This window comes from Bombina bombina, chromosome 8, assembly GCF_027579735.1.
Source record: "Bombina bombina isolate aBomBom1 chromosome 8, aBomBom1.pri, whole genome shotgun sequence".
Classification (NCBI taxonomy): Eukaryota; Metazoa; Chordata; class Amphibia; order Anura; family Bombinatoridae; genus Bombina; species Bombina bombina.
Window position 1 is genome coordinate 275,617,017 of NC_069506.1, and position 24,690 is coordinate 275,641,706.

The following is a 24,690-nucleotide window of genomic DNA, read 5'->3' on the forward strand; positions in this document are numbered from 1 at the left end:
TGTGCAGTATCAGTCCCCTGGATATTGCACTAGCAGGACCCAGTAGATCACACAGTATATAATGTGAGCATAATCTAGTCTCTGCAGTATCATTACCCTGGATATTGCACTAGCAGGACCCAGTAGATCACACAGTATATAATGTGAGCATAATCTAGTCTGTGCAGTATCATTACCCTGGATATTGCACTAGCAGGACCCAGTAGATCACACAGTACATAATGTGAGCATAACCTAGTCTGTGCAGTATCAGTCCCCTGGATATTGCACTAGCAGGACCCAGTAGATCACACAGTATATAATGTGAGCATAATCTAGTCTGTGCAGTATCATTACCCTGGATATTGCACTAGCAGGACCCAGTAGATCACACAGTACATAATGTGAGCATAACCTAGTCTGTGCAGTATCAGTCCCCTGGATATTGCACTAGCAGGACCCAGTAGATCACACAGTATATAATGTGAGCATAATCTAGTCTCTGTGCAGTATCATTACCCTGGATATTGCACTAGCAGGACCCAGTAGATCACACAGTATATAATGTGAGCATAATCTAGTCTGTGCAGTATCATTACCCTGGATATTGCACTAGCAGGACCCAGTAGATCACACAGTATATAATGTGAGCATAATCTAGTCTCTGTGCAGTATCATTACCCTGGATATAAGCTAGCAGGACCCAGTAGATCACACAGTACATAATGTGAGCATAACCTAGTCTGTGCAGTATCAGTCCCCTGGATATTGCACTAGCAGGACCCAGTAGATCACACAGTATATAATGTGAGCATAACCTAGTCTGTGCAGTATCAGTCCCCTGGATATAAGCTAGCAGGACCCAGTAGATCACACAGTACATAATGTGAGCATAACCTAGTCTGTGCAGTATCAGTCCCCTGGATATTGCACTAGCAGGACCCAGTAGATCACACAGTATATAATGTGAGCATAATCTAGTCTCTGTGCAGTATCATTACCCTGGATATTGCACTAGCAGGACCCAGTAGATCACACAGTATATAATGTGAGCATAATCTAGTCTGTGCAGTATCATTACCCTGGATATTGCACTAGCAGGACCCAGTAGATCACACAGTACATAATGTGAGCATAACCTAGTCTGTGCAGTATCAGTCCCCTGGATATTGCACTAGCAGGACCCAGTAGATCACACAGTATATAATGTGAGCATAATCTAGTCTCTGTGCAGTATCATTACCCTGGATATAAGCTAGCAGGACCCAGTAGATCACACAGTATATAATGTGAGCATAATCTAGTCTGTGCAGTATCATTACCCTGGATATTGCACTAGCAGGACCCAGTAGATCACACAGTATATAATGTGAGCATAATCTAGTCTCTGTGCAGTATCATTACCCTGGATATAAGCTAGCAGGACCCAGTAGATCATACAGTACATAATGTGAGCATAACCTAGTCTGTGCAGTATCAGTCCCCTGGATATTGCAGTAGCAGGACCCAGTAGATCACACAGTATATAATGTGAGCATAATCTAGTCTGTGCAGTATCATTACCCTGGATATTGCACTAGCAGGACCCAGTAGATCACACAGTATATAATGTGAGCATAATCTAGTCTCTGTGCAGTATCATTACCCTGGATATAAGCTAGCAGGACCCAGTAGATCACACAGTACATAATGTGAGCATAACCTAGTCTGTGCAGTATCAGTCCCCTGGATATTGCAGTAGCAGGACCCAGTAGATCACACAGTATATAATGTGAGCATAATCTAGTCTCTGTGCAATATCTCACCGTGCTTCGGGGGCCTGTGGTAGGTGTCCTCTTGGTGATGTGTCTCCAGTATCTGTAACATATAACAACTCAGTGAGGGGGAGCTCAGAGAAATTGAGACATAGAAGGGGGGGGCAGTCTGAGCTCACACCCAGAACAGGGCACAACAAAAAGATAAAATGATCAGAGATGTTTAAATAAAGCTGCCGATTTATACTTTACCTTGGATCACTCGCCATTTATTTGTGTTCTTAAATTCTTCCATGCGCTTCACCTCCTCAGGGCGTTCGTCTACAAACTCAGCCACCTACACAGAAAAGCATAAGCTAGTAAACTTCTCATCTACCTACACCCCAGACAGACGCACTTGTATGGAGTATCCTTCACCCACAGGTACAATACATAGAGTTCAAAATTCCCACTCGCCCACTAGCCATTGAGTGGAAATGTAATGGTGGCGAGTGAAAAATGGTAAGTAAATGTTGAATCAACATTCACTCACTGTCTAATGCTTGGTGGCCTGTTGTAAGTAGCAAAGTTAGCACGTTGTATTTCCACAATGAATCATCTTATTGCAGCACTGACGCACATATTTTGGGGTATGTGCTAAAAATATGAGAAAGAAAAAAAAATATAAGAGAGGGGAAATAAAGAGTGTAAAGAGAAGATAAAAAGAGAAATTGAAGAGAGGAGAGAGTGGAGAATTAATTAAGAGATAGAAGGGAGAAATTATAATTTTTAGAACAAAATCTCCAGGTCTACTTTGACTGTCAGCACTCTCTCTACACTCTCTCTCAGTGACATTATTTAATTTGTTATGGTATAAAATAAAAATTACTGCACAATAACGTGTTTTACAATGGCTAAACATATGCAAAGAAGGGGTGGATAGTAGGTTGGATCAGAAGTAGCGAGTGACATTTTGGCTTGGCTAGTAGGTTAGGACTGGAAATTTTGGATAGAGATTAAAGTATTAGAGATAGACACACACATACACAATTTATGTAAGAACTTACCTGATTAATTTCTTTCATAATGGTAAGAGTCCATGAGCTAGTGACGTATGGGATATACATTCCTACCAGGAGGGGCAAAGTTTCCCAAACCTCAAAATGCCTATAAATACATCTCCCACACATCTCCATGATAATTTTCTGTGTCTCAACAACCAATATATTGTCATTTAGTCTAGGATCTATGGACCAACAGTCAATCCAGGGTCTATATTATCTAGACTAACTAATTCTTTGAGTACACAGTGCATAAAAGTCAGGAATCTTATTTTTAGTAACCCTCCTGCACCTCTAATTTGAGTTAAGATAATTCCTGTGTTTTTAATTGTTTTGTCCTTCCATTTTTTAAAGTCCTAATAAAAGTTATATTTTAATACTCATCTAGTGCATTTGTCACTTGTAACTCTATCCACCATTATACTATTCAGGGAATTAGAGTGCTATATATGTGTACAACCATGGAGAGTCATATCTCCTTTTGTTTTTCTATGTTAAACTGAAGTATGTGTGTGGTGGGAGATGTATTTATAGGCATTTTGAGGTTTGGGAAACTTTGCCCCTCCTGGTAGGAATGTATATCCCAAGCCTGAAGAGACCTGAAAATAGCACGGAGTTCTAAGATTGGATTGGTAACCTCGCCTCTAGAGGATTCCAAACCCCTTGTGCTGTCATAGACCCCCAGACAGCTCCCCAACCTGAAAGACTTGCATCTGTTAAGACTACAGTCCAGGAAGGATGACCAAAAGAGGCCCCTTGAATAATACAATGAAGGTCTAATCACCAAGTCAGAGAGAGTAGAATGCTGGGATTTAAGAATATTAATTGTGATATCCGAGTATAATCCCTGCACCATTGAGTCAACATGCAAAGCTGCAGAGGTCTCATATGAAAACGAGCAAAGGGGATCGCGTCCGATGCTGTAGTCATGAGACCTAAAACTTCCATGCACATAGCCACTGAAGGGAATGATCGAGACTGAAGGTTTCGACAGGCTGAAAACAATTTCATTTGTCTCTTGTCTGTTAAAGACAGGGTCATGGACACTGAATCTATCTGGAAACCTAAAAAGTTGACCCTTGTCTGAGGAATCAAAAAACTCTTTGTTAAATTAATCCTCCAACCATGTCTTTAAATAAACAACACTAGTTGATTTGTGTGAGATTCTGCTAAATTAAAAGATTGAGCCAGTACCAAGATATCGTCCAAATAAGGAAACACCGCAATACCCTGCTCTCAGATTACAGATAAAAGGGCACCGAGTAACCTTCAAAAAGATTATTGGAGCTGTCGCTAGGCCAAATAGAAGAGCGACAAATTGGTAATGCTTGTCTAGAAAAGAGAATCTCAGAAACCAATAGTGATCTGGATGAATCGGAATGTGAAGATAAGCGTCCTGTAAGTCTATTGTGGACATGTAATGACCTTGCTGAACAAAAGGCAGAATAGTCCTTATAGTCACCATCTTGAAAGTTGGGACCCTTACAAAACTATTAAAAAACTTCAGATCCAAAACTGGTCTGAATGAATTTTCTTTCTTCGGGACAATGAATAGATATGAATAAAAACCAAGACCCTGTTCCTGAAGCGGAACTGGTGTAATAACCCCTGAAAGCTCCAGATCTGAAACACACTTCAGAAAAGCCTGAGCTTTCACAGGATTTGTTGGAACATGAGAGAAAGAATCTTCTCACAGGAGGTCTTATTCTGAAACCTATTCGATATCCTTGAGAAACAATGCTCTGAATCCACTGATTCTGAACAGAATCTGTCCAAATGTTTTGAAATAATTTCAATCTGCCCCCCACCAGTTGAGATGGATTGAGGGCCGCACCATCATGCAGTCTTGGGGGATGGCTTTGGCTTCTTATAAGGCTTGGATTTATTCCAATTTGAAGATGGCTTCCAATTGGAGCCAGAGTCCTTAGGGGAAGGAGGGGTTTTCTGTTCTCTATTCTGACGAAAGGAACAAAACCGATTAGAAGCTTTAGATTTACCCTTAGACTTTTTATCTTGGGGCAAAAAAACTCCCTTCACCCTAGAGATAGTGGAAATAATAGAGTCCAACTGAGAACCAAATAAATTATTACCCTGGAAAGATAGAGATAGTAATCTAGATTTAGATACCATGTCAGCATTCCATGATTTAAGCCATAATACTCTTTTCTTGCCATAATAGATTAAGACATAGATTTAACATTAATGTTGAGGATATCAAAAATAGCATCACAGATAAAATGATTAGAATGTTGAAGCAAACAAACAATGCTAGACAAATCAGGATCTGTTTCCTGATGTGCTAAGCTATCCAACCAAAATGTTGATACAGCCGCAACATCAGCCATAAAAAAGGCAGGCCGGAGAATACAGCCAGAATGTAAATAAGCTTTCCTTAGATAAGATTTAATCTTCCTATCTAAAGGATCCTTAAAAGAAGTACTATTTTCCATAGGAAAAGTAGTACGTTTGGCAAGAGTAGAAATAGCCCAATCAACCGCCCCATCAACCTTAGGGACTTTTTCCCAAAACTCCAAATTAGCCACTGGTAAACGATATAACTTCTTAAACCTAGAAGAAGGAATAAAAGAAGCACCAGGCTTAGATCATTCCTTAGCAATCACATCAGAAACCTCATCTGGAACAGGAAAAACCTCAGGAGTAATCACAGAAGGTTTAAAAACAGAATTTAAACGTTTACTGGTTTTGTTATCAAGAGGATGAGACTCCTCAATACCAAAAGTAGCCAATACTTTTTACAACATTTTTCAAAAAAAGACCAAATATAATCAATCTTAAAAAGACAAAAAGATTAATTACAATGTCTGAAGTAGGATCTTCTGAAGCAGAGAGATCCTCTTCAGAGGAGGATATTTCAGTATGTTGTCGGTCATCACAAATTTCATCAGTTTTATGAGAAGTTTTAAAAAGACCTTTTTATGTTTATTAGAAGGTGGAATAGCAGACATAGCCTTCTGTATTGCATCAACAATATAAATTTTTCATATCAACAGGGATATCATGTACATTAGATGTTGAAGGAAAAACAGGTGTTGTACTAGTACTAAAAGAAACATTATCGGCATGCAAAAGCTTATCATGACAACTGTTACATAATATAGCCGGAGATATAATCTCAGCTTCCTTACAACAGATACACTTAGCTTTGGTAGAACTGTGATCAGGCAGCATGGTTTCTAAAGTAGCTTCTGAGACAGGATCATACTGAGACATCTTGCAAAATGTAAAAGAAAAAAAAAAATCATTAAACAAAATATCCAATTTCCTCATATAGCAGTTTCAGGAATGGGAAAAAATGCTTATGCTAAATAAGCAAAAAAGCAAACAGCATAGCCCACTAGAAAATAAAGAGATCAGGGAGTATAAAGGAAGTGGGGTAATACAACCAAAAAAATATTTGGCGCAAAGTATGACGCACAACGAAAAAAATTTGGCGACAAACAACATCCGGAAATGATACAAATCGCATCATAACAAGCGCAACTTTGCGCCAATCAAACTAATGTCAATAAAAAAAAACATAAAAATCAAGCACAAAAACTTACTTCACCACCTCCATAGGAGGCAAAGTTTGTAAAACTGAAGTATGTGTGTGGTGGGAGGTGTATTTTTGAGGTTTGGGAAACTTTGCCCCTCCTGGTAGGAATGTATATCGCATACGTCACTAGCTCATGGACTCATGCCATTTACATGAACGAAATATAATATTTTATATATATATATATATATATATATATATATATATATATATATATATATATATATATATATATATATCCATGAATACAAAAAGGTAAACTCCCAGGAGCGTAAACAAGTGTATTCGTAAAGGACAATTATATCGCTAGTAGTATAGATTGATGCAGTACACTATGCACAAAGACATCTTCGATAAGTTAAAACATAGTAGAAAATGTATTCGATATACATTAAAAGTCACATAAAGGAACAGACTCATGATTGTATGAGAGTGTCTTAGGGCAGGATTAAATAGCCATAGTGAGAAAGAGACACACCCTCAAACAAGCTGACGTTTGTATCAATTATGCAAATTTCCACAGTGCCAGAGAAAAATCATAAGGCTCAGGAGAAACATCGGCATAGCGCCGTCTGTTAGCAGTTCAAAAGAAAACAAGAACTGATTATGCCGGAAATGTGCATAAGATAGACAAAGATGTAATGATACACTGAATGTTTGAACACCAGAGGTTATAACATGTACAAAAGATTAGAACTCTGCAATTTATTTCACATATATGGATCAGTATCTTATAAGTAGATGAAAGATCTATAGTAATTCAAAATACCAATAACTACCATCTGGAAGCAGTCAACCAATTGAATGATGTAACCACATATAAAAAGCTTCCAAGGAATCCACTAAATATCTTTCAATCAGATATGAAGAAATTGCTAGACTGGGGTGAACACTTAGGCATACTTTAAAAAAAAAAAAAAAAAAAAAAAAAACACTATCTGAATATCTCTACATAGACCAACATGTTACAGCCAACTTTCGGTTGGTACCTAAAATACACAAAAATTTGGAATCCCCACCAGGACGTCCAATAGTATCAGGAGTTGGTGCCATGAGTGAACATCTTGGAGAGTGGCTGGATAATATACTTCAGCCATTTATCCAAACAATTCCCAGCATTGTGAAAGATACGACACATGTAATAAATAAAATGGACAATCAAGCCTGGGAAGCATCCTTTAGCTGGCTAACTATAGACGTGTCGTCACTTTATTCATGTATTCCCCATGGATTGAGAATCAAAGCAGTAAAATACCATCTTCAACTAAAGAGTGACTTCATCCTAGAAGTACTTAGATTTTTGCTCACCCATAATTTTTTTATGTTTGACTCGTGCTACTACCTACAGATATGTGGAACGGTGATGGGGACGAAATTTGCCCCCTCATATGCGAACCTGTTCTTGGGGTGGTACGAGTCAATATATATCTATGGTGAACAAAATATCTATAAACATTTTATTAAAGATATCTAAGATATATTGACGATTTAATAATAGTTTGGGACGGAAGAACAAGCCAATAAATTTGTACATTATTTAAATAATAATTCACTCAATTTAAAATGTACACATCAATTAAATAAACACTCTACAGAGTATCTCGATATTCAACTAAAAGGAAACCAAGGGAAGGTACTAGCAGAACTTTATAGAAACAAAATTGCAGGTAATACAATTCTAAGAGCTGATTCTTGTCACTCTAAACACCTAAAATAGGTATCCCTAAAGGCCAACTAAGTTGAATAAGGAGAATATGTACTGACATACAAAGTTATGACAAACATTCCCTGGATCTTGTCAATATGTTAGAGAAGAGAGGATATGACAAAAAACAGAAGTCTGAATAGGGAGGATCTCCTACTTAAACAAAAAAGAAAAAGGAGGACAAGACAGTTTCCTCAGATGATACAAAATTCATTACACAGTTTAGTAACCAATTTGGTAAAATAAAGAACATAGTAAATAAAAACCTTGATATTTTGACTCTTGATCCAGAATGCAAAACTATTCTGGACAAGGGAGTCAAATTTATTCCGAAAAAGGCAACCACTATTGGGAGTCGTCTCATTAAATATGTATACAACCCAGATTCTCAAACTAGAGAAAATGGTTAGCCAAAAAAGGCTTTTTTAGCTGTGGCAGACATTGTAATGTATGCATTCACTGTAAAACAGGTGATACAAATGTATCAACGACAATATAAAGTATAGGTTAGACTGTTGTTCAAAATATGTTATTTATGTAATTACATGCAAAGTCTGTGGAAAACAGTACACAGGCTCTACAAGTAGGAATTTGAAAGACAGGATACGTGAGCATCTTACATCCATTGATAGGGATCCCACCCCAAGACCCCAGTAGCTAAACATTTTAATTTACATCCTGGGGAAAAAAAGCATTGTCTTTTCAGGCAATTGACTACATTTCTATAAATAAAAGAGGTGGAGACAGATACAAAAAATTATTGGATGTGGAAGTACAATGGATTTTTAAATTAGAAACTAAGGAACCAAGGGGAATTAACCTGAGATGGGATCTGGATCTTTATCAGGGTTAGTAAATAATCATCAAACCCTTTTTTGTTTTCCCTTTATTTATTTCTTTCCCTGTGTCTGTTTAGAGAATTATTATAAACATACATATACATGTTATTGTGTATAAGAAAGTTACATTTCAAGCAAGCACAGTACACCATTATATATGTAAAGCTTTCTATGTGCCAAATTCCTCTGTTTCTTTTGGTATCCCATATACTGGAAGGCTAAAAATGTTTGTCTGGCTGCATGTAGAAATACAATGTAGCCATACAGGAATAAGAACACAATGTCTCTCTTCATATACTACTGTTTGGAACCTGTTGTCTGGAATACTTTTCCATTCAATTGCTCCTAAAAACAATTTCTCTCTTTTTTTGTATGTTCCGTAACAAAATGTTTTTTTCATTGTTTTATATATATACTATGTAGTTTATATGTTGGTTATTAACATACATCATTAGAACCAATGTATTGGATCAAATAAGTGAGCTAAGCTAACTAAATATATCTGTTCTATATCTCTATTCAAGATACCCTAATGAGAACTAACGCAAGGTTGAAAAACCATTGTGGTTAACTTTTTGTATTAATGACCAAAGATCGCACTAATCTTTCATCTACTTATAAGATACTGATCCATATATGTGAAATAAATTGCAGAGTTCTAATCTTTTGTACATGTTATAACCTCTGGTGTGCAAACATTCAGTGTATCTCATTACATCTTTGTCTCGCTTATGCACATTTCCGGCATAATCAGTTCTTGTTTTCTTTTGAACTGCTAACAGACGGCGCTATGCCGATGTTTCTCCTGAGCCTTATGATTTTTCTCTTGCACTGTGGAAATTTGCATAATTGATACAAACGTCAGCTTGTTTGAGGGTGTGTCTCTTTCTCACTATGGCTATTTAATCCTGCCCTAAGACACTCTCAAACTATCTTTGAGAAAGCGCCAACCGGCGTGAAACGCGTCAGATGACGTAATCCCAGTCCTGGTCTTTCATACAATAGTGAGTCTGTTCCTTTATGTGACAATGTATATCGAATACATTTTCTACTATGTTTTAACTTATCGAAGATGTCTTTGTGCACAGTGTACTGCCTCAATCTATACTACTAGCGATATAATTGTCCTTTACGGATACACTTGTTTACGCTCCTGGGAGTTTACCACTTTGTACTCATTTATCCTGAGCAGACTGCACAGTGTGGATATCCTCATCACAATACGTGGATATCCGCGTACACAAGCTTCTACACGCTGCATGAACGACAGCGTCCAAACTCCGTAGTGAAATACAAGCTAATACCAACCCACTAACTTATATATATATATCCATGAAAAACCAGGCACTCTCCGGTATTTACGATAAGGATATCTTTTAATCCATGTAGCGTGACGTTTCGGAGCGTTACCTCCATCTTTAGACTTAACAATTATAATGACAATAACTAAATAACTCCTTATATACACACACATAATCAACATACCATTACTCACCCTTACACCGTGCATAAACTTGCAGCAGTTACAGGCGCATAGCTTACGTCACTAATGGGCGCCGTTTGTTGCCATAGTAACCTGCTGGATCAAGTAAACAACATTACCTAAAACGTGACAAGTTGTGAATTATATTATTCCTATCTAGGGATAAAACAATCGCTTCTGTATTAAACTAGAACTACAGCATAGCAAGAGCCGTAGCAAAAAATGGGTCAAAATTAAAAACAACTAGTAATGCAAACAACATTATTTAGGCAGCCAAGCTGAGTTTATGCAAGGCTAAGTATGCAATACGCTAGATTGCTAAACAACTACTAACTTCTAGAGGTATATTGCATAACAGACATTACCGGTTAGGCGATTGATCGGAGCAATTAATGCATATAAACTAGATATATACATATGTAACAATCTGAATTATATCCAACTCAGCTGATCTATATAGAACAAATATGCACTAAAGCAACTAGACACCGGCTATCTATGTAGCTAATGTAGACATATAGTGACATGAAATAGGCTACAAAAAGCTGTGCCATTCAATTTTGGTGTTTAGACCTTTAGGGCTTAGGGTCTCAAGCTCGAATGTCCATCTCGCTTCTCTTTGCAGAAGTACTTTATTACGATCTCCTCCTCTTCGCATAGGTGGTACATGATCGATTATAGTATAGAGCATATCTGCTACACCGTGGCCACTTTGCAGAAAATGTCTAGCAACAGGTTGATCCGTTTCTTTATTGCCGTGCGTATTGCACTTCTGTGATTAGCCATCCTAGTTCTCAGGTCGTCGCTTGTTTTACCAACGTAAAACAAACTACATGGGCAAAACAGCAGGTATACAATATACTTAGTAGTGCACGTCATGCTATGCTTATGGAGATACTTCTTCTTATGTCTACGGTGGTGAAAAAAGCGTCCTGCTTGTAACCCATTGCAGGTAGTACATCCGCTGCATTTATAACAGCCAGGTTTACTCCCGTCTAGCCATGTTTTTGAACTGTAGCAATGTACAGGGTCAGTTTTTTGTAGTATGTCTTTAAGTGATTTTCCTCTTTTAAAGCCCACTCTAGGAGCTTCCATCTCTTTAAAGGGGAGTGTACCATCTGAGCATAGAATTTCCTAGTTACTTTTGAGTATGGTAGAAAACTTATTTTTATCTGCTGAGTAAGTTGTGGTCATAGTCATTTTTTCTTTTTTAGTGTTCTCCTTCGTTCTTTTAGACTCAACATTTCCTTGTAGCAATTTATTGCAATAGCCCCTCTTAATAAACCGGTTTCTCATTTCTTCTGTTTGAATCTCTGCCTGTTCATTATTTGTGTTGTTCCTCTTTACACAGTAGAACTGTGGCAGCTTGAAGCGTCCAGGAGCGAATTTCTATCCGCAGGTTTTCTATAGAGGGTAGTACACAACTTGTCGCCATCTTTATACAATTTTAGATGAAGGAATTCTATATCTGTCCGGCTGTGGTTCATTTTGAATTTTAGAGTAGCATGTTCGCTATTAAACTCATCAAACTATCTTTGTAGTTCTTCTTCGCTACCTCTCCAGATGACCAGTAGATTATAATTTATATATATATATATATATATATATATATATATATATATATATATATATATATATATATATATATATATATATATATATATATATATATATATATATATATATATATATATATCTCTTAAAATAGGATCTCTGGTCTCCTGAAACAGTCTGTTCCGTTATTTTCAAACTCTGACATAAATAGATTAGCGTATGTCTGTTATGCAATATACCTCTAGAAGCTAGTAGTTAGTTGTTTAGCAATCTAGTGTATTGCATACACTTAGCCTTGCATAAACTCAGCTTGGATGCCTAAATAATGTTGTTTGCATTAGTAATTGTTTTTAATTTCGACACATTTTTTGCTACGGCTCTTGCTATGCTGTAGTTCTAGTTTAATACAGAAGCTATTGTTTTATCTCTATATAGGAATAATATAATTTACAACTTGTCACGTTTAAGTAATGTTGTTTACTTGATCCAGCAGGTTACTATGGCAACAAATGGCGCCCATTAGTGACGTAAGCTATGCGCCTGTAACAGCTGCAAGTTTGTGCACGGTGTTATGGTGTAAGGGTGAGTAATAGTATGTTGATTATTACATGTGTATATAAAGGAGTTATTTAGTTATTGTCACTATAATTGTTAGGTCTGAAGACAGAGGTAACAAACCGAAACGTCACGCTACATGGATTAAAGATATCCTTATCATAAATACCGGAGAGTGTCTGTTTTTTTCCTCGATGTATGTTTTGCTTACTGCAGCACCCCGGTCACAGAATTAGAATGCCATACCCGCTTGGAGAGATATAGATAGAGAGATATATATGACACACATATACGCATACATTTACACACAGGCCACAGTGTGCTGCATTTGTACTCCCAGTACTGCTACAAATTAGACTACTACCCACCACAGGCTGATCTTCCTCTTCCTCCAGGGTAGCATCTGGCTTTTCACTTTCTTTCTTCCAATCTTCAACATCATCATCTACTATCCGCATTCTAAAACAAAATGACACTTATAGGGATGTATATGAGAAGTAGGAGGAAAACTCACATTGTGTGTACTGAGATAAAATCACACATAACCGCACGCACAAATCCCGACAATAATGCACAAGAGGAACCAGATGACATAACATCACTGTCACATCAGAATCTCCCATCTAATAACCTATATCCCATTCGTCAAATACCATTGATCTAAATTGTATAATGTTGCTGAGACCAACAAACAATGGCACAATCTTCCTGTTTGTATATTACTAATTATGGTATTCCATATAACAATCTCGACTAGGGAGTGGTGCTATGCATTAGGACGCAAAATTATATTAAAGTAGAAAGAGTGCGATTCCACGAAAACAATGCATCTACAGCACTCTATGCCTAGACTGGAAGGCAGAAAATACCCGATAGGGTTAAAGGAACATTATCACTAGATTTTTCTTTGCAAAAACGTTTTGTAGATGATCCATTTATATAGCCCATACAGGGTATTTTTTGTTTTGTTTTTTAAATGTATAGTTTTGCTTATTTTTAAGTAAAATTGCTCTGATTTTCAGACTCCGAACCAAGCCCAAAGTTTTAGGAGAATACTGATGTATACCTACTCCAGCTTGCTCCTGTTTATTTAAAGGGTATTTTCATATGCAAAGGAAGGGGGAGGGTGTGCTATTTCCCACCTGCAGTTGGTGTTCCAGCTACATTTTTAACAGAGATAAACTGGAAGCTTCTAAGTAAGTTTTTAAACGGTTTAATACTGGATTTTTAGATCAGTATCTGTGCATATGATTCTTTATATTGGTGTCTATTACATGCAGTTAAATGAAAATTAGTGTATACTGTCCCGTTAAAACATAACTTTTATTGGGATATTAAAATAGGGTAAAAAAATAATTAAAATGAGGGATATTAGCATGGTATCAATGTGAACAATTGGTAAGGCCTTTAGGTTAAGTAAATCCTAAATACCACAAGATAATGATACACACTGGATAAATTAGCTTCCGAGACCAATGGGGAGTAGTATGATAACATAGTGAAATAATAATAGGTCACCATGAGAATAATTCTGATCACTAAATTTATTACAGTACTTATAATATGTACTGGGTCATGCAATGGTTTGTATGTTATGCTTGAACACGTGTGTTAGGTTACATAGTGATAAAGTACTTTTTTTATAAGCAGTAGTAAGATACACCACCTAATATATAAATTGGTGCTGCAATTTGTCTCTAATTGTTACAATAGAACTACAAATATAAGGCTGGATTGCAATAACCACAACGTTCAACTCTCAGTGTGATAATTGTTATAAAGTTGCAAGTAGACCTGTGCTATAGGCAGAAATGCTGTCTTATTGGTACGGGGCTGATGAGCCAATTCGCAGAGTGCAACTATGTATTATCCTTAATATATGGTTAAAGGGACATAATACTCATATGCTAAATCACTTGAAACTGATGCAGTATAACTGTAAAAAGCTGACAGGAAAATATCACCTGAGCATCTCTATGTAAAAAAGGAAGATATTTTACCTCACAATCTCCTCAGCTCAGCAGAGTAAGTTCTGTGTAAAAAGTTATACTCAGCTGCAGGTAAAAAAATTTAAAAAAAATGAAGAAATGAACAGCAGCCAATCAGCATCAGCAGTGCTGAGGTCATGAACTCTTACTGTGATCTCATGAGATTTCATAGTAAGCTTCCTTTACCTGATTGGTGAAACAATATGAGAGTGCACGAAGCTCATCCCTTCAGATGTCCCAGGACAGACATACTAATATGCTGCTTAGAAATCCTTTACAATGGGAGGTGGCTACTGAGGAACTTTTGAGGTAAAATATCTTTCTTTTTTACATAGAGATGTTCAGGTGATATTTTCTAATCAGCTTTTTACAGCTATGCTGCATCACTTTCAAGTGTTTAAACATTTGGGTATTATGGCCCTTTAAAATAAACCAGGGTTAGAGTTAAAATACCCAATACATTAATGATTGCTATCTGCCTAGGCATCGAGACAAGGAGCTATAAGCACCATTAAGTTAGGTTGGGAAACCACACATGTAGTTCAAATTATGATATTAGAGTTAAAGTGAAAGTAAATTTTAGCCCTTTACAACACAAGTATCGTATACATTCAAAATATTAAGATCACTATATATTTTTTTATTTTATTTATAAATGTGTGAATTTTGACTTATTTTCAATTTTATTTCTCCTACCGTTATCCTTCATGCTCTGCCCATCTTACACTTCCTATGTTTCTGTGTGTTGACGTATGGAGCGGTCCCACCCGCTCTATACTTAGGTCAAATGCGCGTTCACAAGCACAGAGCGCATTGCGCATGTGCAAACCGTAGATCTTACGTTCAATGCGCATGCGATTCTGTGATAAGCCGGTGTACAACGCGCATGCGTGAATCGTGGTGGAAACATAGTACTCAATGAATGACACAGTGTATTCATTCAGTACTATGCTATTTGCGCAACTGACAGCTGCATTTGTGACAACGGGAACCGATTTGAAAAACTCTAATATTATTTTGATTGTAAGTATTTACAAATTCAATGTATACACAATACTATATTATTAATATATATTACTAGTATATTGATTATTATTACTATTAGTAAGGTCAACAACTAACATATTAGAATACTTTTATAAAATTATGTGCAAAACTTTTCATAGATCATTGTTATTCTGCATCTGGACATGGAGTACACCTCCTATGATATGCACAACAATTTATATGTAAGATGAACATTATTTTGATAGAATCTAATTGAAAAATTATTAATATTTCATTATTACGTTAAAAATTTGATAGACAATCTTGAAATTTTAAAAACTATCCTCATTGTCTCAAATTATATTACATTACTTTGTCAAACTATGAATTAGTTTACATTAATTATTCTATATTTTATGTTTGTATATGTAATAACATTTGTTTTCAAATTATTCTTTATTTTCATTTTTATTAACGTTATTGGTTATATTTTATTATTTAGAAATTGAACAGAAATCACATCTATATCGTTTCTGTAGATATTAATATTATCTTTAACAGAATTTTTAAACTATATATAGATCAGAATATTTTCATTTTGTGTAATATATAAAGTATATTTTTTTAAAAAAATTAAAGTATTAGAATGCAGACAAATCTTTTTTTGGGCAAGCTAAAAATGATTGATAACAATATAAGTACTACGCATTGACATTGGTTCAATAATAGATGTTCTGATTGTTGTTTAGAGCAACTATATACTTACTTCTAAATAGTGATCGCTATTAATGCGACATGCTTCAATGTTGCTGAGACGCAGTGTAAACTGCTGACGTCCTCGGCTGTTCTAAAACAAAAGGTGTGCTTATGCGCGAATCGTGAACGCGCGTCCTAAACAATGAGCACAAAAAATAATTGCCGCATGGGCAATTCAACACATAGGCGGATGACGTCGGCTCGCGGCCGCCTAACGGTCAGAAAGTCAGTTGGTCTAGTTTAAAACCTGATCAGGAAGTAAAATGAGAGAAAAAAAAATGAGTTGAATTGTAAGTCGGAAATTATAGTGTTTATTTGCGGAGAAAAGTGCATTTAAATCAAAATTTGTACAAAATCATGAATGAAACTCCTAATGATTTTAAATCAACTATGTGACTGAGGAGAGCGAAGCGCCTAACTTTACTTTCACATCTGAATTAAACGTCTATATGCTAAAACGTCCGTTTATGCACATTACAGTAAAAATTCTAAAAGATAACAATATAATTACGGGGTTGCTAGACCCTATGTAACATAGTCTGGATTAGCCCAGTACCAACAGATGATACAGTCCTATAACGTAAGTGGATTCAGCGTGTTAAAGGGACACTGAACCTAAAAAATTTATTTCGTGATTCAGATAGAGCATGCAATTTTAAGCAACTTTCTAATGTACTCCTATTATCATTTTTCATTGTTCTCTTGCTATCTTTATTTGAAAAATAATGCATCTAAGAGCCCCCTGACACATTTTGCCCCTCCGGGCTTTATCAAAGGCGGACTGCTGATTCTTTGGGGATATATACCATAATGTTACTGAAAGTAAAGCCCGTTTCTCATTGTGATTGGATTGCGGTCCTGACCATCAAATTCAGATAGCCAATCACTGGCTTTTATTTTCGGGTCGAATTTACCTATTTTTTAAGGTGGAATGTGCTTGTAAATTGCTCATGTGAAATGGATGAATGTATAAGCTTATTATGAAATTGGGTTAAAGGAATGGAACAGATTATGTTTGCATACTGTCATGGATTATGCCAAAGTTAAATAAATGAAGGATCCTATAGATGTGTTATTTACATTCTATCAATTGTATGAGTGTTGCCCATATTAAAGAATGTATGTGATGAAAGTACTTGATCAAGAAAAGGTTTGAATCGGACAAAAATGTACCTGTATGTGATGATGATAGTGACAATTAGTGCGTTAATGTCTCATGAATATGAGGATGGATATGTTGCTAAACAACTAAGTGTTAAACAATTATGTGGTGCAATTAAAATATTGTGTGATTGTTACCAATATTCATAATGTAAGTGCAAAAAAAACCTTTCAAAATAAAAAATGTGTGAGATCCAGAAAAGACACACAATAAGTGACTTTGGTCAGTATAAATACTGATGCCATGGTATAGAGTGAATAAAGGGTCTACATGTGAACATCAAGTGATGCATTTTACATTGTGCACGTGATTTGTGCATGTGATGTATCTGTTACATTCAAAAAGTTAACCTTTGAGTAATATTTATCAATATATACTGATAGAAAATGTGCTAGGATTCTATACATAGATAATGTTTTGTGAGTTATTCTATTTCTAGAGTTTCTTAATGATATGTCTATAAATGAAGAAAGATGTTTAAAAGGAATACATAATTATTCTGTTCATTCAGTACATGAGGTTGAACTGAATTTAATAAGTAAATCCATCTACTTTTGGCTCTAAGGAGGGCTGTCTCCAGGTCACCACCTCTGATGCCCAAACTGATCTTTTCTATCCCCCAACATTGTAATTCATCTTTATTGGACTTGTGACATTTTAAGAAATGGGAAGCAACATTGGTCAAAGTTTTTTTCCATCTTCCCTATCTTTGGCAGCATTTTTAATGTTTAAGTGCTCCATTAATCTCAGTCTCAGTTTGTGTGTTGTCATGCCAACATAGATCTACAATGCAAAATATAAATGACTCCTTCAGTGTTACAGCTAATATATCTTTTAAATTTATGAATCTGGACAGACCTATTTGTAATTGTAGAGGTTTTGCACATATGTGCTACAGTTTAAACATGTATGTGCCCCTGGAGTAAATGATGTTAAATAAAGTGACTGCTGGTAATTACATCTTTTAAATTTCTGGTGCGTCTGTAACCAATGAATGGTCTATCTCCCAGACTGCTTTTTAATAATGGGTCTGTTATTAATATGTTCCAGTGCGTGTTTATTATATTCAGTATGAGGGGTTTGAGCATTTTATGTCAGGATTAGTCTAGGCGTTTTAGAATCTGTCTTGATCTTTTTATAGATTAAATCCTGTCTGTTCGTTTGTAGTGCTTGATACCTGACTTTTTTAATGCTTCTTTTACTGTAATCCCGCTTAATTTATCTAGATTCCAATTCACTGGCTTTTGCTTGAAAAGATCTTCAGAGCAGTTTCTGCGTAATATCAAGAATTCACTGGTGGGTAAACCTCTGACGGTACCAGGGGCATGAGCACTTGTACTGAATAATTAGCCGTTTGCTTTCTATATAGATCAGTAATGATGTTGCCATCTGTATTTTTACAGATTGTGAGATCTAAGAAGTTTAATTTTTGTTTGGATTTGCTTCATGTGTCAACTTTATATTCAAGTTGTTATGATTTAATAAATTCAAGAATTCCTGCAACTCCGGGTATGAACCTCCCCATATAAAGAAGATATCATATATGAAACAAATCTATAGGGGGATTTTGTCTGTATACTTAGTGTTATTTTCTGTAAATACATATTCTGCCTCCCACCAGCCTAGAAATAAGTTGGCATAGGTGGGAGCACAGACTGTCCCCATGGCTGTATCGCGAGTTTGCAGGTAAAATTGATTGTCAAATATAAAGAAGTTATAATTTAGTATGAATTCCAATAACTTCACAACAAATCTCTCATGGTCTGCATCTTCTTCCGAGTTTTGTTATAAAAAAAAATATTGCACTGCTTCTATGACCTTTTTGTGATCAATTGAGGTATATAATGATTCCACAACTGTGGTAACTAGCCATGTTGATTGGTTTAGATTATCTAGTCTCTGTAACACTTGCATAGTATCGTGAACATATTAAGCTAGTTCTTAAACATATTGACATATCCTGTAGTCCACGTATTGGCTTGCCTTCACGGTCAAGCAGCCAATACCAGAGACTCTGGGGCCGATGTATCAATGTCTGTCGGACATGATACGCTGTAGCATATCATGCCCGACAGACATCGCTGAATGCCGACAGCATACGCTGTTAGCATTTAACATTGCACAAGCAGTTTACCAGAACTGCTTGTGTAACGCCGCCCCCTGCAGATTTGCGGACAATCGGCCGCTAGCAGGAGGTGTCAATCAGCCCAATCGTATAGGATCAGATGGATTGCAGACCGCAGCCTCAGAGGCAGCGGACCAGTTATGGAGCAGCTGTCTTTAGACCGCTGTTTCACAACTGCTGTTTCCCCGCGGAAACAGGGACATCAAGATCCAATCGGAGCTTGATAATTCGGCCCCTATAGGTCTACCTGGTAGTGTGTTGGTTTTTATGTATTTTCGGTATCAGATAAATATATCTTTTTTTCCTTTTGAGTAATTATAACATCTTTAGACGCTTGATTAATCATATTGGTATATATTTTTGAATATCCTGCCATTGGATTGTGTAGAAGTTTTGTATAGCAATTTCGACCCTTCAAGCTGTTTCAAGGCTTCATTTAGGTACCATTTCCAATGGCCAGATAACAATATTACCTCCTTTGTCTGAATTCCGAATTACCACCTCATCCCATATGTTCTTTATATGTTAACTTATGATGTTTGGGAGATAGTTTTAAAGTGGTGATTTCATGACACACGATGGGTCATAGAAGCAGTGCAAATTTTTTAGAACAAAACGCATAAGAAGATGCAGACAATGAAAGATTTGTTGTGAAGTTATTTGAATTTATACTAAATTATAGCTTCTTTATAGTTGACAATTTTACCTGCAAACTCGTGGAACAGCCATAAAGACAGTCTGTGCTCCCACCTATGCCAACTTATTTCTAGGCTGGTGGGAGGCAGAATATGTATTTACAGAAAATAACACTAAGTATACAGACAAAATCCCCATATGGATTGGTTTCATAGATGATATCTTCTTTATATGGGAAGGTTCATACCCAGAATTGCAGGAATTATTGAATTTATTAAATCATAACAACTTGAATATAAAGTTGACACATGAAGCAAATCAAACAAATATAAAACTTCTTAGATCTCACAATCTGTAAAAATACAGATGGCAACATCATTACTGATTTATATAGAAAACAAACAGCTTATTATTCAGTACAAGTGCTCATGCCCCTGGTACCATCAGACGTTTACCCACCAGTGAATTCTTGATATTATGCAGAAACTGCTCTGAAGATCTTATTTTTCAAGCAGGAGCCAGTGAATTGGAATCCAGATTAATCAAGAGGGCTTACAGTAAAAGAACCATTAAAAAATGCTACCAAAAGGTAGGGAAGATGCAAACAACTTTGACCAATGTTGCTTCCCATTTCTTAAAATGTCACAAGTCCAATAAAAATGAATTACAATGTTGGGGGATAGAAAAGATCAGTTTGGGCATCAGAGGAGGTGACCTGGAGACAGCCCTCCTTAGAGCCGAAAGTAGATGGATTTACTTATTAAATTCAGTTCAACCTCATGTACTGAATGAACAGAATAATTATGTATTCCTTTTAAACATCTTTCTTCATTTATAGACATATCATTAAGAAACTCTAGAAATAGAATAACTCACAAAACATTATCTATGTATAGAATCCTAGCACATTTTCTATCAGTATATATTGATAAGTATTACTCAAGAAAGGTTAACTTTTTGAATGTAACAGCTACATCACATGCACAAATCATGTGCACGATGTAAAATGCATCACTTGATGTTCACATATAGACCCTTTATTCACTCTATACCATGGCATCAGTATTTATACTGACCAAAGTCACTTATTTTGTGTCTTTTCAGGATCACACACACACACATTTTATTTTGAAACTTTTTTTTATTAATATTGGAAACGACCACAGAATATTTTAATTGCACCACATAATTGTTTAACACTTAGTTGTTTAGCAACATATCCATCCTCATATTCATGAGACATTAACGCACTAATTGTCACTATCATCATCACATACAGGTACATTTTTGTCCGATTCAAACCTTTTCTTGATCAAGTACTTTCATCACATACATTCTTTAATATGGGCAACACTCATACAATTGATAGAATGTAAATAACACATCTATAGGATCCTTCATTTATTTAACTTTGGCATAATCCATGACAGTATGCAAACCTAATCTGTTCCATTCCTTTAACCAAATTTCATAATAAGCTTATACATTCATCCATTTCACATGAGCAATTTACAAGCACAGTCCACCTTAAAAAGTAGGTAAATTCGACCCGATAATAAAAGCTAGGGATTGGCCATCTAAATTTGATGGACAGGACCGCGATCCAATCAAAATGAGAAACAGGCAGTACTTCCAGTAACGTTATGGTATATATCCCCAAATAATCGGAGGTCCACAACATTTGATAAAGCCTGGAGGGGCAAAACGTGTCAGGGACTCAGAGCAATAGGGGGCTCTTTAACTGAGGGTATTAGCGGTATGGTTAATTAATGTTCTCACTGAGATGTATACTCCGACTCCTTAACACGCTGAAACCACTTACTGTCCTATAACGTATAATCTGTTGGTACTGGGCTAATCCAGACTATTTTACATAGGGTCTAGCAACCTCATAATTATGTTATCTTTAAGAATTTTATTTCACTATGTTATCATACTACTCCCCATTGGTGTCGGAAGCTAAATTATCCAGTGTGTATCATTATCTTGTGGTATTTAGGGGGCAATTTATCAAGTTGAGGCAGACAGGGGCGCACATATGTGCCCCTGTCCGCCGCAGCTCGCCTCTGGTGGGCTGAATTTCCATGGCGGATTTCAGCATTGCACACAAGCACTATTTTGCGCTTGCATGCAATCTCGGCCCCTGCCCGCGCACAGCCAATCAAGCAGGAGCTGTCAATCTCCCCAGTCGGACTATACCGGGGAGATTGAAATTTGCCACTTTGGAGGTGGAAAAAGTTAAGAAAGCAGCGTTCGGATGACCGCTGCTTGTTAAATACAGCGTGCAGGTTCTCTTGTGATTTTGGATAAAACAAAACCAATCAAATGTTTATCAGTGAATCAGAGAAGTGCCTATTTACTATGGAGTTTTACATTGAGTTTGTCAGACTGCAGATTATTTGTATTCCCAGGGGATGTAGGGAGCTTGAGGAACATTGTTTTATTAAAGGGACACTAAACCCAAATATTTTCTTTCATGATTTAGATAGAGCAGCAATTTTAAGCAACTTTCTAATTTACTCCTATTATCAATTTGTCTTTGTTCTCTTGCTATCTTTATTTGAAAAGCAAGAATGTAAGCTTAGGGGCTGGCCCATTTTTGGTTCAGCACCTGGGTTGCGCTTGCCGATTGGTGAATAAATGTATAGCAGTCAGGGTAACATCTTATGTACCAGGTAGTACCCAGTCTAATTGCAGTGTATGTACCAGTTAGTACCACATAGTGCCCAGTCCAATTGCAGTGTATGTACCAGTTGGTACCAGGCAGTACCCAGTCTAATAGCAATTAACCAGGCAGTGCCCAGTCAGGGTGTAGCGGTGTACGTACCGGTTGGTACCAGGCAGTGCCCAGTCAGGGTGTAGCGGTGTACGCACCGGTTGGTACCAGGCAGTGCCCAGTCAGGGTGTAGCGGTGTACGCACCGGTTGGTACCAGGCAGTGCCCAGTCAGGGTGTAGCGGTGTACGCACCGGTTGGTACCAGGCAGTGCCCAGTCAGGGGGTAGTAGTGTATGCACCGGTTGGTACCAGGCAGTGCCCAGTCAGGGTGTAGTAGTGTACGTACCAGGTAGTGCCCAGTCAGGGTGTAGTAGTGTATGTACCAGGCAGTACCCAGTCTAAAAGCAGCGTATGTACCAGGTGGTACCAGGCACTACCCAGTCAGGGTGTAGTAGTGTATGTACCAGTTGGTACCAGGCAGTACCCAATCTAATAGCAGTGTATGTACCAGTTGGTACCAGGCACTACCCAGTCAGGGTGTAGTAGTGTATATACCGGTTGGCACCAGGCAGTGCCAAGTCAGGGTGTAGTAGTGTATGTACCGGTTGGTACCAGGCAACCCAGTCAGGGTGTAGTAGTGTATGTACCAGTTGGTACCAGGCAGTGCACAGTCAGGGTGTAGTAGTGTATGTAAAGGTTGGTACCAGGCAGTGCACAGTCAGGGTGTAGAAGTGTATGTACCGGTTGGTACCAGGCAGTGCACAGTCAGGGTATAGTAGTGTATGTACCGGTTGGTACCAGGCAGTGCACAGTCAGGGTAGTAGTGTATGTACCAGCTGGTACCAGGCAGTGCACAGTCAGGGTGTAGTAGTGTATGTACCGGTTGGTACCAGGCAGTGCACAGTCAGGGTGTAGTAGTGTATGTACCAGTTGGTACCAGGCAGTACCCAGTCTAATAGTAGTGTATGTACCAGTTGGTACCAGGCAGTACGCAGTCATGGTGTAGTAGTGTATGTGCCGGTTGGTACCAGGCAGTGCATGTATAGGTTGGTACCAGGCAGTACCCAATCTAATAGCAGTTTATGTACCAGCTGGTACCAGGCAGTACCGAGTCTAATAGCGCAGTACCCAGTCTAATAGCAGTGGATATACAGGTTGGTATCACACAGAAGCGGGTCAGCAGCTGCTGCAATAACCAGGGATGTCATATGAAGTTACTGTTATACAACTCACCCTCGTCCCTCCGGTCGCTTCTTTTTCCGTTTTCGCCGCACGGTCTCCTGGTCGCTGTCAGGCTCCAAGTACCGACGAAGGTACTCGGCCTTAGACATATTACCAGCCGCCGCCATCGTTACACCGGGCGGAAGTACACTTCCGGTCTGCGCAAGAAGTGACAATAAACTTTATTTATAGCTTGATAAATGACAATCAGAGCCCTGTCACTTGTACTGTTGTGCACCTACCTGCTCTTGTCTTCCTACCTCAACAGCAGCTGCCAGTAACATCCTGTCTGAGTATTAGCTAAATGTACATTACACATATGTGCCAGGAAGAGGTGTGAGGAATTTAAGGGGTTAAATCTGCTATATGTGTAACTGGCAGCCAAAGACATACAATTGTTTATGTGTATGTTACTGGCAGCCAAACACCTACAATGATTTATATGTATGTTACTTGCAGTCAAAGACATGCAATGATTTATGTGTGTGTGTGTGTATATGTTACTGGCAGCCAAAGACATACAATCATTTAGCTTAAAACATAGCTTTTATTGAAGCATAAAAAACATATATAAAAAGTCACAAACAAAAGCCTCTGTTACACTTGTTGACTTTTTATATGTGGTTTTTTATGC

At 37.3% G+C, this 24,690-nt stretch overlaps 1 protein-coding gene across 1 annotated transcript in view; it reads right to left on the minus strand.

Moving 5' to 3' along the window:
- The window catches only part of BUD13 (BUD13 homolog), a 138,026-nt gene extending 113,819 nt beyond the window's left edge, over nucleotides 1-24,207 (minus strand). The window contains exons 1-4 of the mRNA XM_053691378.1: nucleotides 24,069-24,207; nucleotides 12,834-12,924; nucleotides 1,986-2,070; nucleotides 1,785-1,836 (exon numbers count right to left, since the gene is read on the minus strand). Of these exons, the coding sequence (XP_053547353.1) occupies nucleotides 1,785-1,836; nucleotides 1,986-2,070; nucleotides 12,834-12,924; nucleotides 24,069-24,184 (344 nt within the window). The 5' untranslated portion in view covers nucleotides 24,185-24,207. The remainder of the gene's footprint in view (nucleotides 1-1,784; nucleotides 1,837-1,985; nucleotides 2,071-12,833; nucleotides 12,925-24,068) is intronic.
- Between the last annotated feature and the right edge of the window lie 483 nt (nucleotides 24,208-24,690).